Source organism: Streptopelia decaocto (genome assembly GCF_964273445.1).
Source record: "Streptopelia decaocto genome assembly, chromosome: 12".
In the NCBI taxonomy this organism is placed as follows: Eukaryota; Metazoa; Chordata; class Aves; order Columbiformes; family Columbidae; genus Streptopelia; species Streptopelia decaocto.
The window spans coordinates 11,210,828-11,228,302 of NC_138667.1; the positions used below are offsets into that span (position 1 = coordinate 11,210,828).

Below are 17,475 nucleotides of genomic sequence, written 5' to 3' on the forward strand. Positions count from 1 at the left end.
TATCATAATCGCGGAGCTTCGGACGGCTGAGGGACCACGGAAGGAGGGGACGGGCTGAGAAACATCTCAACCAAACTGCAGAAGAGAGTACACAGCACTGATTCCGTCTTGCAAAATCGTCATGAAGCTTTGCAGGCACAAAGAGGGGATGTGAGGATCATCTTTAAAGAAGAATTGGTGGTGTTTTACTAGCTAATTAAAATGATATAGAATCATTCATCCCGGGCAAGCAGGGTTTTATGTGGCTGCCCTTGTTAGTGGCGGTGTCTGGGCCCAGCAGGGAGCCTGGCAGCACAGATGGGAGTGAGATTTTCCTCCCAGTCAGTTCCTGGGAGTGCTGGTGTGAGGGAAAGCAGAAAACTGCCCACCAATTTAAAGCAAAATTCCCCAGCCATCTGCTGCTTTTGTGATTCTCCAAACCAGATTGGTTTGCATTTTATTAGACTGAGAGTTGCAGGAATATAAGCTGAGATTCAATTTTTAAACTCCCATTAGATATGTGATTCATTTTTCCCCTGCAAGCATTGTGGGCCAGTTCCTTCCCCAGCGATGTCCTTCACAGGATCCTTGTTTGTGCTGTTAATGGTTCCCTTGCGTGCCTGCAGCCTGGGAGCTGCTGGTTACAGAAGCCAGAATTGTCATTTCCAAGCCAGAGCTCCAAGCTGGGGCTGCTGCAGCTGCAGCCAAGGACAGGAGCGATAAGGAGATGATAAAGAACGGCTCTTCCACATAACGAGGGTCCCAACCCACAAGAGCATTGGCTGTAATATCTGCCTCACAGCTTGGTTTTAAGATTACGTTTTGCAACAGAGATGTTAATTTTGAAGCCCTTTAGTTTTGAAATGTGAAACAATTCTTCTTGACTTTTAGAAAGATGGCAAAGCTTTCCTCCCTAGTTTATTAATTACAAACTGCTGGTAGAATAGATTATTTGAAAATATTTCATACTGTGAAGATTATGGCAGGAGCAAACCGAACTTCTTACCACAGGCAATTATGTGCATTACAAAGCTTGCTTTATACTGCATTTAATTTTTAAATTAATTTTTTTTTACTATAATTTCATATGTAACAGAGAAATGACGAGTAACAAGTTTATGTTTAATGGTGCTCCTGCTGCATTCATATATGGTGAATTACTCACTGGAATTACCACCCAGAAACAGCCTAAAAAAAAAGGCCCTTGTTAATTATATGTAATGATTAAGATGTTCATTATTTTAACTGAAACAAGAATTTGACACATGGTGGATTTTTTAAACTGTGTTTTTAATGCTATGTAATCCATGATTGATTTCAGATCTCTCCCTCTGAAGTGTTTGTAGCCCTGTTGCAAAATATTTACACAAGCACTAGAAAAGAATTAGTGCACAGGCTGAAAATAAATAAACCAGCAGCGCTTCCGAGGTCAGTTATAAGAGCGGTAATTAGTGACCCAGTTTCTTAACAGCGCTTTCAGTGGCAGAAGAATCAGAGTCCTACAGATATTTATCTTGACCCCTGGAGATTATCCGTGTCCCTGGATTAGATTTTTATCTATGCACCCAAACTTGGACTAAATTTAAGTCAAATTTCAGGCATGAGTGGAAGGCGGAATCACAGCAGATCGATTTTTCAAAGGAACAAATAACAGCTTGCCAGCAATAAAGCTGTCTCAGAAAACATTGTGTACAGCTGCAACAAGGGTATGTAGTAGCATCACAAACGCTGACAAATCCCCATTCAATACAAATGGACAAACCGCCTGTGTCACCCCACTGAATCACGTATTAAATGTTTAATTTTACCTGCTCAAAGGAATGAAGTCCGCTCTCCTTACCCAACTGTACCATGTCCTCCATTATTGCTTGCTGCAGTTCCTGGGATAAAACACATCAATTCCTCATGAAATACCACAGTCAGCCTTACACACAATTAATGTCATTGTTCATCAAGAAAACATGTTTCTGAGTAAAGCTGAAGTGCCCTGTTGACAGTTAATACATAATTAGCAAATCTTATATTAAAGCAATGTACAAATATGAAATGCCAGTTATCTTTTCAAACACACATGGCACAGATGCTTCAATTTGCAATCCTTCTACCATGTTCCAGACTCAGAAGCGGAATTACTTCCCACAGACACCAGCAGGATGACTCAGTGGCATCGGCGTCCATTGATGTGATGCAACTCAGTTACTCAGTATTAGAGAGATGTGTAAATAAGGCTGGGATCCTTATTTATGACATCTAAAAAACCACAACCCTTCCTACTGCTGTACTCCTCTGCAGCACAGACGCTTAATTTTCAGTGAAGAAATAATTCTCACTGAGATAACTAATAATAGACACCTACTCTAACTAGGTTATGCTACAGTGAAAAAGCATCTGTAGTGCAGATAGATAGAAAGACAAACCTTATTTTTACAGAGTTCTTCATATGTTCCATCAAACCCTCTTTTCTTTGCCCAGCCTGGCATAACTTCGGAATCGGGCACCACAATTCCCACCAGAAAGGCCTGTTGGTGAGGAAGGAGAGTCACAGAAAAAGGCCGAACAACATTGAAGGCCCCGCATCAAAGTGAATACTTAAGCTGTTTGAATTTGCTACATCTTTACTACTTCTTGTTCAGTTATGTCAATAAATTGCTAACATGTCATAGTGGAGTATATTTTCACGTTTGTGCCTTTTTCTCAGATAAAATTTTTCTGGTGACTGTTCCTGCACTTGCCAACAATTTTAACACCTTCAGCTGGGTTTGTGTTCCTCAAGACACTAATTAAATTACTTAAATTCTTCACAAGCATAAATCGGAGCTGAACATAGCTCATAACATGCACACTCAGATGCCAAGGGAAGCCTAATGTTTTTGACCAATAAATGCAAATGGATGAATCACAATGGTTTCAGAAGTTGTATGTGTTTGTATAAATATGTAAAGAAATGGGACAAGATGGGTCAGAATGGGTAGGCAGTGGTGGTGGAGCAGTGGTGGCTTTGCCTTTGTCTGGCTTGCCACAGGTGACATGGTGAAGGAGAGCATTAGAGACCCAAAAGGTGACGCTAAAGCAAATTTAAAGGGTTGATCTTTGGCCACAACGTCCTCCAAGCTGCCCAGGGTCACACCAGCAGCTCCAGAACAGGAGGGAGACATCGAGGGGATCCACTCACACTTTTCCTTCATTCTGCCCAGCTCCCTTGTCCTCTGTTTACAGAGAATAAAGTAATATTTTCTAAAAAACTTCGTTTTTACCTGCAAGCTGTCTCCATGGACATAGATCTGGGCAACAGGGTCGCTGCGGATATAGATATTCTCTATCTTCTCTGGTGCAATATATTCTCCCTGAGCAAGTTTAAATATATGCTTTTTCCGATCAATAATTTTAAGAGTCCCATTCTGTTAGGAGAAAGAAGTGAAAGTTCCCAGATAAGTTATTTAACCATAGAGACCCAGTAAGCAGTCTGCTTTTAACAGAGCTCTTTAAATTGCCAGAAAATGTTTTAGTGACATATCAACCTTATTCTGCAAATTATAAACTCAGTCCTTTGTGAAGACAGACCTGCTTGGAAATCTAAGTTCAGTACTTGAAAATTTACATGGGATAATACAATTGACGTAAGAAGGAAGCGTCAGCTCGGTACGCACAGGCAGCCATTTCCCGATGTCTCCAGTGTGGAGCCAGCCCTCCTGGTCCAGCGCTTCCCGTGTCTTCTCTTCATCTTTCAAGTAACCTTTGAAAACATTTGGTCCTTTCACACAGATCTGCAAAACAGTCAGAGTTACTGATAAATGATTTTATTATTCTGCTGTAAATAGTAACAAGCTGAATAGTAATTAATTAGAATTGAAATATTCTAAAGTTGACTTAATGACCATTCTCCATGAATGCAAAACTGATTTGTTTGAAGTTGGTTTGCATTCAGCTTGCAGTTTAAAAATGTTATTTCAGTAAATTTAATTTGTGTGTAATATGGAAGTATCAGCAATGCAGAAATCACAGCAATTCAGCTTTTCTTAGCTGAACTAATTAATTCAGTTTTAGCTTTTAAAGTAATCAGGCGTGGCATTGGCTAGAAGTACTGCCACAGCCCCCTTTTAATTAATGCTTTGCTGCTCTGTTGCTGAATTGACATTTCCGTTCCCTGATTGTAATATATAACACATCAGCAACCATGCACCTTAGAAAGGTAAAATGCTTCTATAACTACATAACTACTTCATACAGAGTTAATTAGCGAGAATTTGATATAAAAATGTGAGTTGCTACCTCTCCTTCTCCTTTGGAAGCAAAATAATTCAGCTCTTCCACATCCTTCAACCTGATTAAGTTACAGGGCAAAGGGGCTCCTACGTGACCTAGAAATCAAAGTTATCAAGTCACTTGTCATCTCCCTTATAAACAATAGTTAACATTTCATTATTAGTTGCTTGTGTAGTTGCAGATACACTGGATGTTCTTGTAGGAGCTGTGTCTGTGTGCCGAAATAATTTCCACATTTAAGGTTTTGAACTATTAAGACTAAATACCCAAACCTCCTATCTGGATACACAGAAACACGATTTTCAAACATGTTGAAATACAGACCGTATCTCCCTTACCTGTAAGAGACTAAACCTGTTTTTAAGCTAAACTTGTTATAAAAGCACACAAAGCTCTGATTTTGTCAAGATTCAGAAGTTTTGAAAACCTGAAATATTTAAAGCCTTGAGTAGTGGTGGATCTGTATTCGAAGCCTGGCTTTGCTCACTAAGTACATTAATGCATTAATCTCTGCTTTGTTCCAGCATTTCATTATAGCAAACATTCTTTTAAATTCAGCTCCAGTGCTCTAGAGAGGTCTCTCAGCACCAGGAATGCAGAGAGGAGAGTATTGCAAATAACGGCTCAAGGGAAAATTCCACATCTCCCCAGGCAAACGAGCCCAGCATCTGATCCCTGTGTATTTATTCTGGACTAGTGACACTTTCAAGAGCATTACATTTGCTGAAGATTATTCACACAGTGGTGAATGTTGCATAACACCCTGTGATGTTACAGCCCAGATTTTTTTTAAAGAAATGTGCATTTCTTTTCTTTCTGGAAATGGTGGAAGAAAGTCGTTACCTGATGTCCAGTCACCTGGGGTCGTAAAGGTGCATCCAGCTGTGCATTCCGTTTGGCCGTAACCTTCATAAACCTGACAAAGAAAGAGGTATCTTTAAAACAGTGTGGACGATTTCACTATTACAGAAGAAAATTCTAAGCATTTTCTCCTGTTGCACAGTCCTGTGAGCTAATCCTGCCAGCTGCAATGCACAGGTGCACATTTAACACGGGGACACTTTCCCTGGCTCTTGCGACATACAAAATTTCATTTACGTGCCTATGATTTACCATGGCTCTGTAGAGCTGAGAATAGTGAAAAGACAAGTTCAGCGCTTAGCTTTTGAATCAAGAAGTATAAGAGGAATTTAATAGCAGGGAAAAATGGTATTTTTGTGGGACATTTTTGAAAACACACATTTTAAATTTTTTTTGCCTAATTTTAAGTTATTGAAGGGGCCTTTTAGTTGCCCTGGGCATCCCAGTCAAAGAGAAATAACACAGTGGACATCTTAAGTGGGTTAAATTGCCATCTGAAGATTATCTTTCTCCATTTATATAGAGAATAAAACATGTGTAATGAAGCTCCTAGCGCATGCACAAGCACATTTAAATGCACATACTCCATTAAGTGCTGAGAGATGGGTGAGATAAGTCTCTGGGGTTTTTTGGCAGCTGCCCGCAGTGAAAGCAGCTCTTGCCTGCTGCTCCCTTCCCAGGGCCACCGCTCATCCCCACTCGCCCCACGGCTGCGGGGACACTGGGGCGCTGTGCCTGCCCCATGCCTTGATCCATCCTGGTCAAGCTGTCCTAGATGCAGTTCGGATGTCCCAACCCATCTCTTTCGTTCCACGCAATGCGTTTCCTTGCTAACGCGAACACCCCGAGGAGCCGCGCGAGCCCACCTGGCAGCCGAGGGCCGCGCGGAGGAAGCCCAGCACGGTCGGAGACGCAGGGGCAGCGCCCGTCACTATCATGCGAACACACCCACCGAGACTCGCCTGTTGGATTGCACGAGAGAAGAAGAAAAAGCAGCACAAATTACTGCAGGTGGCAAAACCAGCAGTTTCTGTGTCACTTTTACAGAGCTTGCATGAAATGCTCTATTTAGAATAGAGGCAGCCAGGCTATGGAAATATGAACTGGCCCTGAGTCTTTCCTTAGGGATAAAAAGCCAGCTAAATTTTAAAAGCAATAACTATCTCCCTTGCAGGTAGAAATGGTGCCCCAAGAAAAAAAGCATTTAGTGTACAGGGGTGGGAGTCCTGCATCTCTCAGAGGATGAGCTGCTCTGTCTGGTGGGGGCTGGAGCACAAGTGTGATGGGAGCAGCTGAGGGACCTGGGGGGTTCAGCCTGGAGAACAGGAGCTGAGGGGAGACCTCCTGATCTCTGAACTGCCTGAAAGGAGCTTGGAGCGTGGAGGGTGTTGGTCTCTTCTCTCAAGGAACAAGTGATAGGACAAGAGGAAACAGCCTTAAGTTTCACCGGGGAGGTTTAGGTTGAATACTAGGAAATGTTTCTTCTCAGAAAGGGTTGTCAGGCATTAGAACAGGCTGCCCAGGGCTGTGGTGGAGTCACCATCCCTGGAGGGGTTTAAAAGACAAGCAGATGAGGTTCTTTGGGACATGGTTTAGAGGAGGATTTGGCAGTGCTGGGTTAACAGTTGGGCTCAATGACCATAGAATCATAGAATCATTTTGGTTGGAAGAGACCCTCAAAATCATCCAGTCAGCCTAACACTGGCACTAAACCATGTTCCTAAGAACCTCATCTCAGAGGTCTTTTCCAACCAAAACAATTCTTTGACTGACTCTGTGCCCTGTGGGGAGGCAGCCCTGGCCTACAGGAAGCTCAGCAGGCTCTGGGAACTGCTGGGTAACAGCCAGACTCTTCCCTCCTCCAGTTTTCTTTGCTTATTTGCACCTCATTGTTTTTAATAAATTTGAAATAATGCTGTTCGTTTTTTTAAGGCAGATGACCTCCAAATATTTCTGGAGGGTATTACTTTGATTCCTGTGCTGCATTTTACCTCTGTCCCTGCACCTTCATTTCTTTTTTCTTATTCCAAAAGTAAAAAGGAAACCCAGCACAAAAGAAAACAACTCCTGATTGAGTCTGCCAGTCTCGCCAGATCCTGAATCAATATGCAGCCTGGCATGCCTCATGTCTGCACTCCTGGCAGCTTCGGGTGAACTCTGCTGTCTTTGCACACCGAGGACAACTAATCTGCAGATGAAAAGTACAGTCAGTTTCTTTAGTTAAAAATAAAGTGGCATGTCTCCGGAGAAGATATCCAATTAAAAAAAATGAAGTAATCAGAACCTCCTGGAGTAGTAGAGCACCCAGAAAACCTGGTTTAAAGCCAATTTAATCATTTTTCCTGAGGAGATGTGTAGCACACAGCCAGGCATTCTGATTTCATTCCCCTGTTGTTAAGTCATGATTTACTTGTGGATTTTTCTCTATACGTTTATTCTTGTTTAGAAAAACAAGCAGTTTTGAATATGACCAACTGAAACCTGACCCTAAGTCCAATCATATCTATAGAGAATTTGTAAACCTCTTCAGAGCAACACCCCTTTGACCAGTCACTCCCCCTTTCCTGACCGCCTTCCTGAGTTTCATCCCCAGTGTGAGGACACAGGAGCGGGTTCGATGCAGGACTCTCCCCTGACTGTTGCTGGTGTGAGTGGGGAAAAACCATTTAACTGTGAGCCTGGGCAGACCCCGTGGAGGGTGCCTGGTCCCCACAAGCCAGAGCTCCCGAATACCAAAGGAGGTGACAGCAGCCCTGGTGTTGGAGGCTACAATCCTGCTTCTGGGCAACCTCACCTGGCAGAGGGCAAGTGCCTCTGCACTGCACCGCATCCCCCTCCTTGGTGCCTGTGCAGGGACACAGCTGCCAAAAAATAGGCACTATTCTGCAAATAGGTGATTTCTCAGTGCTGCTGAAGGAGGGACGTGGCAAAAGCCGCTTTAGTCTGCCTTGTGTTTCTCCTTTCCCCTCCGGAAAACTATCCCTAATAGAATTGAAATTTTGGCAAAAGTTAATGTAAAAGTTAATGGAACAACAAACTGTTCTCCATTTTTTCAGTCTGCTATTCGCTGGTCAGTAGCAATTGCCTGCAGTTCATCATCAGGCAAGTGGGCCACGCTGACTTTATGGAAAACTAGTCATTGTTAGGAGACATGGCAGTTCTTTGACTTTAGACTCACTATTTAAATTGCTTACCTGTATTTTATTAAAGAAAAGCTTATCCCACAAGCTGTCATTTCTAATGATCCCATTTCGAACTTCTGCTTTCTTCCGTTTCGCAGCAAATTCCAGGATCCAGCGCTTGAGGGACGTGTCTGCCTGGCTGAAGATCTGCGGGCGTGCGGGGTGGCAGCGCGGCACGGGAGACAAAACATCAACAGCTGTTCTTACAATTACAGCCACGCAGCTCTGCCCGTGCCAGCTAGACTGGAGTTACTAATACATTAGCAGTACAGTTAAATTAGACCATACTAGGGCTTTTTTATTGGAGGAAAAAAAAGAGTGGTTTGTTTTGCTGCTTTCGTTATTATACGTACTGTTCATTTGAGGAAAAAGGAGAGGATGGTTGGGTAGGCTTTGACTAGATTTACATGACTGGTGTTCCGATATGATTTCTACAATACAATTCAGTGAAATCATGAAATCTGAGCAATTAGGAAAGAACAACTTGAGTATTTGGCAGCTGCATTTGACAATGATGTGATGGGGGCTGCATTCACCTGAGATAATCAGACACCAGCATGAACTACATCCCTACAAATGAGAAACCCCCAACACCCACCCGTCTAATGAGGCACCAGAACCCCTGATCCAACAGCCCTGACCCTGGGGAAAAATTAAATCAGTAGCTTGTGCTTAAGCTCATCTTTAGGGGGTAAGTCTTCTGAGGAACAAGTGTTCCCAGCTGGTCAAATAGATTTAACATGATGACCAGACATGCCTGTCTTACATACCTTTCAGGACCGTCTCTGAGTTTTAAAGATTTCTAGATCCAAAAGCCAACTTTGCATTTACACTGCCTAAATCCTCATAATCCTTGTGCAGTTCTGATTTTGAGCTGTCATTGCCACCAGAAAGAGAGATTCACATTTCAAAACTGGTCAAAGGGCACAAAACCTCCTAGTGCATCCAGGTTGGACTGGTGTTTCTGTGATGAAAACAAATCCCTCATCTCTGGAATTGTCACTAGTGAGTCAGTGAGAACAGGGTAAGAGGCTAATATAGAGAGAGGGCATATTAACATGCACCAGCCATGTCTGCAGTCTGTGTAAACCAAAATAATATCAACTTATAGACTGGAGCAGCTGCATCAGTTGCACAGGGCAAGAATGTGTTTGCAGTAAGGCAGAAACAGTATAACCTGCTCAGGAAATCCCTGTCACTAATTAAATTATTTCAGATAAGTAATAAAGGGACCTGAACTTTATTATTACAAAAAGAACAAAATTAAACTCACCTTATCATACATCCTGTTTAACAGCCGCGGCACAACAGGGAAGATAGTTGGACGCAATGCTTTCATATCGTCAGATAAGAGACGAATATCTCCTTGAAAGAACCCAATTCGCCCTCCATGGCAATATACGACAGACTGATGGGAAGAAAACGGAACACATGTAACCTCTTTGCTTGGGATTCCCACGGCAGAGCATCTCTCTCAAGCGCAGAAGTGCCATTCCTGGGATTCTACTCTCAGTAAGGCAAAAACAGGGCTTAGAAATACATAGAAAAGCAACCGATAATTTTGCACTGAATAGAAATATACAGATAGTTCTGGGCAGTTTTTAGTACTGGCAATTCAGCATCTACTAAATTTGCCTGTTTCTGGAAGAACAAGAAGCCAAAGCTTTCAGAAGGGATTTCCCTTCATCCCCCACATACGGGGATGGAAAAGTCTGAGTTATGGTCAGATTCTGGATCTGAACTTCTCCTCTGGAGCCCAGAATTACCATAGCAGGTAACAGCATAAGGACCTGTTGTCACTAAAGAAATGCATATTAAGAAATACGGTAAAACATACTGAGCAGCAGCTGATTTTTAGATGTTAATACTTTAGTTTTGTTTAAATACAAGAATATAGACTACGTTAGCAATACAGTGCCTGATCCTGTATCCCAGAAATAGAAGCCCACTTCATAGAAGGTGCTTTACTTGTATGGAAACTACAGATCCAGAAATTTTGTACTTGGAAAGAAAAGAGGCCACTTTAGTCAGGTCAGAATAGAGCTGGATGCGCAGCAGCTCTGGTAACCAGTAACCCCACAGAGGACTAGTCACTAACTGGTAAAACTGGTGGTTTATCCCAGGAATTTCAAGATCAGCATCACTACCCTGCTTTTGGAGCACAAGCAGGAGAAGGTGTCCTCAGCAAAGCATCTGTGATGCCGGGAGCTGAGCCCAGCCTTCCTGAGCCCAGCCTTCCTGAGCCCGGCCTTCCTGAGCCCGGCCTTCCTGAGCCCGGCCTTCCTGCCATCAACCGTTGGTTGATTTTTCTCCCCCAGATAACTAAAACAGTTAAAAATTCCTTAAGAGACACCGAAGACTTCTTGTGCTCCCCCTAAAAACCTGTGATACCAACCAGAGTGCTCTCACTGCTCTGTCCACCAGTTAGAGGCCATCTCTCCATCAACTAAAACCACAGGAATTCTATACATGTGATGTGTGTTTAATAAACATCACACTGCCCAATCTGTGTTTTAGACTGCACATGCACACAAATTAAAAAAACAATGGAAAATGTAATCAGCCTGCTCACTGGGAATTATAAATAGCTACTAGATATTTTAGCTTTGAAGAATGTATCTATTTATTTTAACTGTAAGTTCCAGGAACTAATAATGTGGGCTAAAACTAGGGAGGCTGACACGGTGCTTGCTGTTCAGAATAACTTTGAAAATTATTCTCAGCCCTTATGAAAAGAATCTTTATATTAATGAGCTTTTGTTTTTTTAGCAGAGAGGATAAACCTGAACATCCCTTGGAGACCTGCCCCCTTCAATATGGCAACATCCTGTGAAATGAGGTTATTCCAAATGTTTCTGATTTCTCTCCCCAGCCCCCTGCCAGATGACTTTTTAAGAACTACACTCTTGTTTGCTGGCAGAGCAGTTTGTCTGAATAGGGGTTATGCCGCCCAACTTGCCTTTTAAAATTAGATTTACAAGTGAAGATCAGCTGGGCTGTAATTTTCCAAATCTTTCATGGACTTTCACTTCCAATTTGCAAATTTTTTAACAGGGCAGAATATATTATTTCTGGCACGGATGTTACTCAGAAGCTGGAGGCTTATATTCGGATGCTTGTCTGACTCAAAAAGTATGCTTTCAGCCCCAAACACAAAGTACTAAGCTGCTATTGAATCCACATCCAATCTTCACATATGGGAACAGATTTTAGCTCGCAGCTTCTCAGGCCACAAGAACCAATGTGCTCGTCTCATCTGACTTACCCAACACCCCAACTGCAGCACAAATTATCAGCTCTCTCTTCAGAAAAGAGGAGCGAAAAGTCAGTTCTGTGGGCTGGCATGAGTCAGAGCTCCTACTTGCCCCTATTTCCAGGGAGCGCAGGCTTCTAGTTCCTGCCCAGGCGGGGCTGCCCTGCTGGGAGGATCACGTGTGTCACACCACCATCGTAGTTTCCTCTTTTCCGAGCTTTTTGCAGATCTGGTTGTTTATGTAATAAAAATAGTGTAGCTGATGTAGAAAACGGCACAGAATTCTTTTTACTCCCATGATACCTCAGTCCTAGAGTGCTTTGAAAAGCTGCCCCCAAACTTGTGCAGGCAGCAGTTTCTGCTCCTTTGCGAAGGGCTGTTTTCCAGTCTCGGAGGCACTGATGTAAACTGGAGAGCTTGGAAGCTCTCCTGGAATGGCTCAGGACTCAAGGCCATGTCACCAAGAGCAGAGGCTGGGCACTGGGGTCACGCACATGGCACTTCTGGAGTACAAGCTTTTTTAGCGCTCCAAGATATCTCTGTTTTTTTTTAGTATTTTATTTGTTTTATTTATTTTTGGGTGCGTGGAAACAAATGATTTCCACTGACACTAGGACCTTACCTGTACCATTCTCTCAAACATGTGTGCTAAAGGCAAATAGGAAATGTGTACATCCTCACAAGAAGGAGACCACTGACTCTGGAAGAAAACACAAGGAGCCCCACGAGGCCTCGTCAGTTCGGGCAGGTTTCTTACCTGTATAATTCTTTCAAACATGTGAGCCAGAGGCAGGAAGGAGATGAGCACATCGTCCTGTCTCGGAAAGATCACTTTCTGCAGGTGAAGGGCATGGGAGACAGAAAGGAAAGAAACACTGACAGGAAGACAACAAGAAAGTCATAAAACAACAAAAAGAAAAATGGCACCAGAGGAGCAAAAGGGTAAAGATTGTCAAGAGGAAGGGAGCAGCGGACGAAGTGAAGCGTTAAGCCACAGTGTCAATGAAGCTCGGTTAGCGGGAGGAGTAAAGAGCACGGAGATGTACACAGAGGGCAATGGAGAGGTCTCTCCATGGCAGAAGGCACATCATATCCACACAGCTCACGCTGGAATCAGGGGCTCACCCTGACAGAGAACTCCATTTTTGTTCATTGCTTTCTACCAGGAGATGCTATGACCATGATTTGCACTCGCAACGGCATGCAGACCTGCAGGATCCTGGTGCAAACCTGGAGGAACCTGGTGCAAACCTGCAGGATCCTGGTGCAAACCTGCAGGATCCTGGTGCAAACCTGCAGGATCCTGGTGCAAACCTGCAGGATCCTGGTGCAAATCTGCAGGATCCTGGTGCAAACCCACAGGAGCCTCCTGGAAATCAGCAGGACTCTACAGATGCACCATTTTTCCACATCGCACAGAGCCCATCAGAGATCCACAGTGTTACTAGAGTCAGAGCTATAGATTTGTTCTTTTACTTAGGTTAATCATTGATTTGAATCAGAATATGTTGAAAAAGACTATTTTTTTCAGCTCTAAAAATTAATGATTCCTATTAGTGTTTCTCATAATTTCAAGTTATTAAAATGTGATCTTAAGGCGATTATCTTTGCCCCACAGACAGGCGCAGTGGGAAAAAGAAGGCTGGATAAATTATGCAAAAAATAAAAATGACTGAAATCTCAGCTTGGCCAAGGTTTTAGCTCTGTCTTGCAGGCTGGAATAAACAAAGGGCCTGAGAGCCTTATTCTGATCCATGTCCCCCTTTCCACCTGCATTCCCAAGCGTAAGGCTTGCCATAATATTATGGATTAGAAAAACTGAAAGCTTGATTACCCAATAACTTGCACCAAGGCCAGTGGTTAGTGGAAAATGGGTATAAAATCTATTAGCTGACAGTATTAGCAGTTTATACCCACTTTGCATCTCCACTGCTGTGACAGAATCGATAGTCCGTGACCTGGGACATGGCGGTGGATGGAGTCACAGGAGTTCGTTCCTCAGGGAATATTCTATTGGAGTTAAATCTGGGCAAGTCAGATTTGGGTGTGCCCTCCCAACCATTACCTAGTGAAGTCAAACATGATTGACGACGTGGATGTTTTCAGCACCCTGTTTCATACTATTTTATGTGTCAGCCTGAATAAAGCTATTAGGGCCTGCAGATCTGTCTATTCATTTTTTCAAATCAGCCTTATTTTCTACAAGCACAGTAACATAAAACCATTAGCATCACTAGCTATGCTGCTTTTTTTTTTTTTACACTGCTTTAAGTGCCCAGACAATACATGATTTTGTTTTAAATTGGACCAAAATGATGACACTGAGTAGTATTTCACAGCTGGTTGTCCAGTTAAATGTAAAAATGAAAAAAGCTTCTTGGCATTTGAGAACAGCCCTATAGTGAAGCTCTAGGTTCACTTCAAAAAATGGTCTCTTTATAAAAATCACTGAACTGAGCAAAACTGGTACAAGAGTATGCAAACAGCAAATCTACAGTACTTCTCAGCTTTAGGTATTTTTATTTTATTAACTGATACTATTTTCAAATGTTTTGCACTTCGCTCGATTTCTTCTCTGTGGTTAGACCCTGCCCTAGTCGTGTGGGTCAGCTGTGGCCATTTACACTCTCACCAACGCCGCTCTGCTGACTGAAGTTATCGAATTTACAACCGCTAACACCAGACTTACGTCTCAATCTGATACCTTTGACATTAATTAGTCCCACTGCTGCCACTGTGGGCCAGTCCTGTAAGATGCCAAGTTCCCTCAGCTCTTTCTGTATTAGTTTTCTTCCAAAATAAATGTTCCTGCCCTTTCGAAGCTCAGACTTATCTACGCACCAGCTTTCGTTTGTGCATCTTGCTGCCTCTGGACCCAGTGACAGCTCCGCGCTGCGAAGCCCCGGGGCTGCAGCCAACTGCTGTGTTGACATTTCATCTGCAAATTACTGGAGTCACAATCCTGCAAATACTTGAACACTTGAGTTCAGGGGGATTTCTCACACCACATATCAAAGTTTCTTTACAACAGTGCTCTGGAAATCTCAGAAAGTTCAAAGATTAAGGTAATAAGACTACAGTATTTTCAGCAGCAACAATAAGACCAGCACAGGTTATAAGGTAGCAAATTGTGCACCCCATGTGTAGGTTGCTACTTTATAGAATTGCCTGTTTACTACAAAAAAATAGAATCTTTGTATTTGTTAGGTACAAGCAGCGTATAATCCTTCATAAGCTGTGCTAAAGCAATTCTGCTTCCTGCGTTGTTTCTAAACACAAATTGCACGGAACATGTTATACATGTGCCTGGCCTGTGCTATGCTTTTTTAAAAATATGTATAATGGAAACCACGATATACTTTAATACCAATGAAATTAACCCATTTTTATAAAAATGTGTATGCTCTCATATATACACACTTTATATGCAGAAAACTTTCAAATAAATGAGGACATGCTGTGGGCATCCCTAGAAGTGGAACCCCATACTCTTTTTCAAGCACCAATTGCAACTGTACAGGGCTCGTTTGCTTTCCTAATTCTTTGAAAGGAGTTAAATGATTTACAGGAGCCACTGTTGCTCCTCAGAAGTACTTTGAGCCCTACCGAGCCAGGCAGCCAGTGCTGGAAAGGGGATTTAATGCCCTTCAGTGCTGTGAGCTCAAACTTGCTTCCATTTCCATGGATTTGGCCCCCTGAGTAAGAGAATTTTCACCTCTTGTCTGCAGGAGCACAATTCCAGCCCGTGCAGGGACAGAGCTTAACACACACGCTCTGCACAGGGCAACATTTCCTAAATCAGGGTATTCACCTCCGTCACTTTCAAAAAGCCTGAAAAATCAGCAACCACGTTCCCATGAGTCAGCATAGCACCTTTGGGGTTTCCTGAAAGAAAATAAAGGGTGATTTTAGAAGATGAGCCAGCAGGTCGCTTCCAAAAGCTTTAAAACAAACAAACAAACAACAAACGGGAAGAATGCTAAAATATTCTGTTCTCTTTTTGAATTTTAAAACTGAGGTAAGGTTTGCAGTCATTTCTGTGTAGTAACATGCAAAAAGACTTACTGCAATTCTCAAAATTTAATAAAAAGATACTGTAATCACTGTATAACACGAATATTTCTATTGGAAACTCTGAACAACAGTTTCCACCAGAAATAGCCCAACTACAATTTATGAGAGCACTTGGATGGAGCCGCTTGCTGAGCACAGCCATCACACCTGGCAGCCGTTCCCACCCTCTCCAGGTGAGACTTATTTCATATGGATTTTTACTAATAATGATCTTGAATATCAACAAACCACATTTAAAAGGCTGATAAACTCTTCCTTAGCCAGTGCACCAGACAACATGAACAATGCAGAAAACAGGTGGTACATTGTAAAAATTACGCTATTAGAAGACCCTACAAGAGGGCAATTAAGTCATTAATATTGTCAGCAGCAGAGCAGAGGTGTCCTGGAGACAGCACCGAACGCAGTAGGGAGCCAGCAAAGCCCCCATGTCACGTCCCAGTGCTGGGCATTGCACAGACACCTCCACACTGTTGCTATTTGCTTTTTCACCCGCTTTTCCCTTCTGAGCTGAGAATCCTCTTTTGCACCATGATACATCTTCTGCGTTTCGTATCTGTTTGAACATTAAAATACAGGCTTTGTTAAGGGGTGACTGCACAGGCTCAAACCTCTGGATGCACAAACTGGAGCCAAGGGCTCCATCTGAATTGCCCCACCTGCGGGACTGGCATGGAGGACTCTGTGTGTCCTCCTGTCACAGCACTGTCCCTCTGCATCACCCTCAAAGGGTTTATTTCCAAAAAGAGGGTGTCAATTAGCCTGAATAAAGATTACAGAGCCAGCCCCTCTTTTTCCAGCATGATTTTAAGCAGATTGTTCCAATTCAATCACACCACTGCAGCGTAGCTCCTGCTATGCCGCACAGGAGTGGATCAGAAGAGCTTTACCTGCAGGTACCTGCGTACCCACAGCCTTGCAAAACTGTAAATCAGCCAGAATTTCATGGCCTCCTCAGGTTAGGAAAGGGAAATGGTGTTTTGTGAATCTGTTTCAGCAGAAGAAAATATGCTTAATGTTCTCAATTTCGGAGCAGTTTGCAGGCTGTGTGGCTGGCAGCCCTTCAGTGTGGGCACAGCCCGGCTCCGGGAGCTGCAGTGCTAGGCCTGTGCCATGCTGGCTGCACTCACATCACAGCTACCCTCTCTCTCAATTAAATAAAAGCCCAAACAAAAATAGTAATTATTGCACACATTTATTGTACTAAAGCAGGACATTTTGAACACAATGCATTTTACAAAAAATCCATATTTGGTGTAATTCAGTCCCAAATACTTCCAGATGAACACGGTGCACAGGAGGCCATTTTGGTCTCACTTGCATTTGTCCTCCTCCAAAGCTCAGAGGTGAACCTAACGCCAACATCTTTGACAACCACATCTCCTGTCCCAACACATTGTGCATACAGGCTTGTGGGCACCAGCTCAGCCAGGCAGGTTTTGTTTCGAGGCACTTATTTTCACAGCTGGGTGACACATGGATCCAGACATCCAGAAAACTCCAAAAAACAATGTTGGTTGTAAAGGCATGTCAACGACCCAGAAATTACTCATGTTATTTTAGTTGTGTCTGGCCAAATACGCGTGCTCAGGCCCTGCAGTTCTACAAGTGGCTCTACTCCCGTACTGTTGCACAAGTTTCTCTGCGCTGTTGGCCCACAGGTCACGGCTGGTGAAGAGGATGTGCTCTGGTGAAGAGGATGCGCTCAGTACTGGTTTGAAATCCAAAAGGGTGCCCTCCTGCTATACCAGCGGCAGATCTGGCTCCTGCACCTTGACACAACTCTCCAAAGTTTTTTTGGAAGACTTCTTAAATGCTTTGAGAACTCAGAATTATTTCACAGAATCACACAGAATCACACAG

At 43.1% G+C, this 17,475-nt stretch overlaps 1 protein-coding gene across 4 annotated transcripts in view; it reads right to left on the minus strand.

The window, feature by feature from the left end:
- The window catches only part of ACSL6 (acyl-CoA synthetase long chain family member 6), a 62,805-nt gene that overhangs the window by 5,310 nt on the left and 40,020 nt on the right, over nt 1–17,475 (minus strand). For 2 of the 4 annotated variants that reach the window (XM_082063865.1, XM_082063863.1), the window contains exons 10-20: nt 15,350–15,423; nt 12,161–12,238; nt 9,559–9,693; nt 8,298–8,432; nt 5,970–6,065; nt 5,086–5,158; nt 4,249–4,337; nt 3,627–3,743; nt 3,234–3,377; nt 2,397–2,498; nt 1,788–1,859 (exon numbers count right to left, since the gene is read on the minus strand). In XM_082063865.1, coding sequence (XP_081919991.1) covers nt 1,788–1,859; nt 2,397–2,498; nt 3,234–3,377; nt 3,627–3,743; nt 4,249–4,337; nt 5,086–5,158; nt 5,970–6,065; nt 8,298–8,432; nt 9,559–9,693; nt 12,161–12,238; nt 15,350–15,423 — 1,115 coding nt within the window. The remainder of the gene's footprint in view (nt 1–1,787; nt 1,860–2,396; nt 2,499–3,233; nt 3,378–3,626; nt 3,744–4,248; nt 4,338–5,085; nt 5,159–5,969; nt 6,066–8,297; nt 8,433–9,558; nt 9,694–12,160; nt 12,239–15,349; nt 15,424–17,475) is intronic. The other 2 variants (XM_082063864.1, XM_082063866.1) reach the window with 2 other exon arrangements.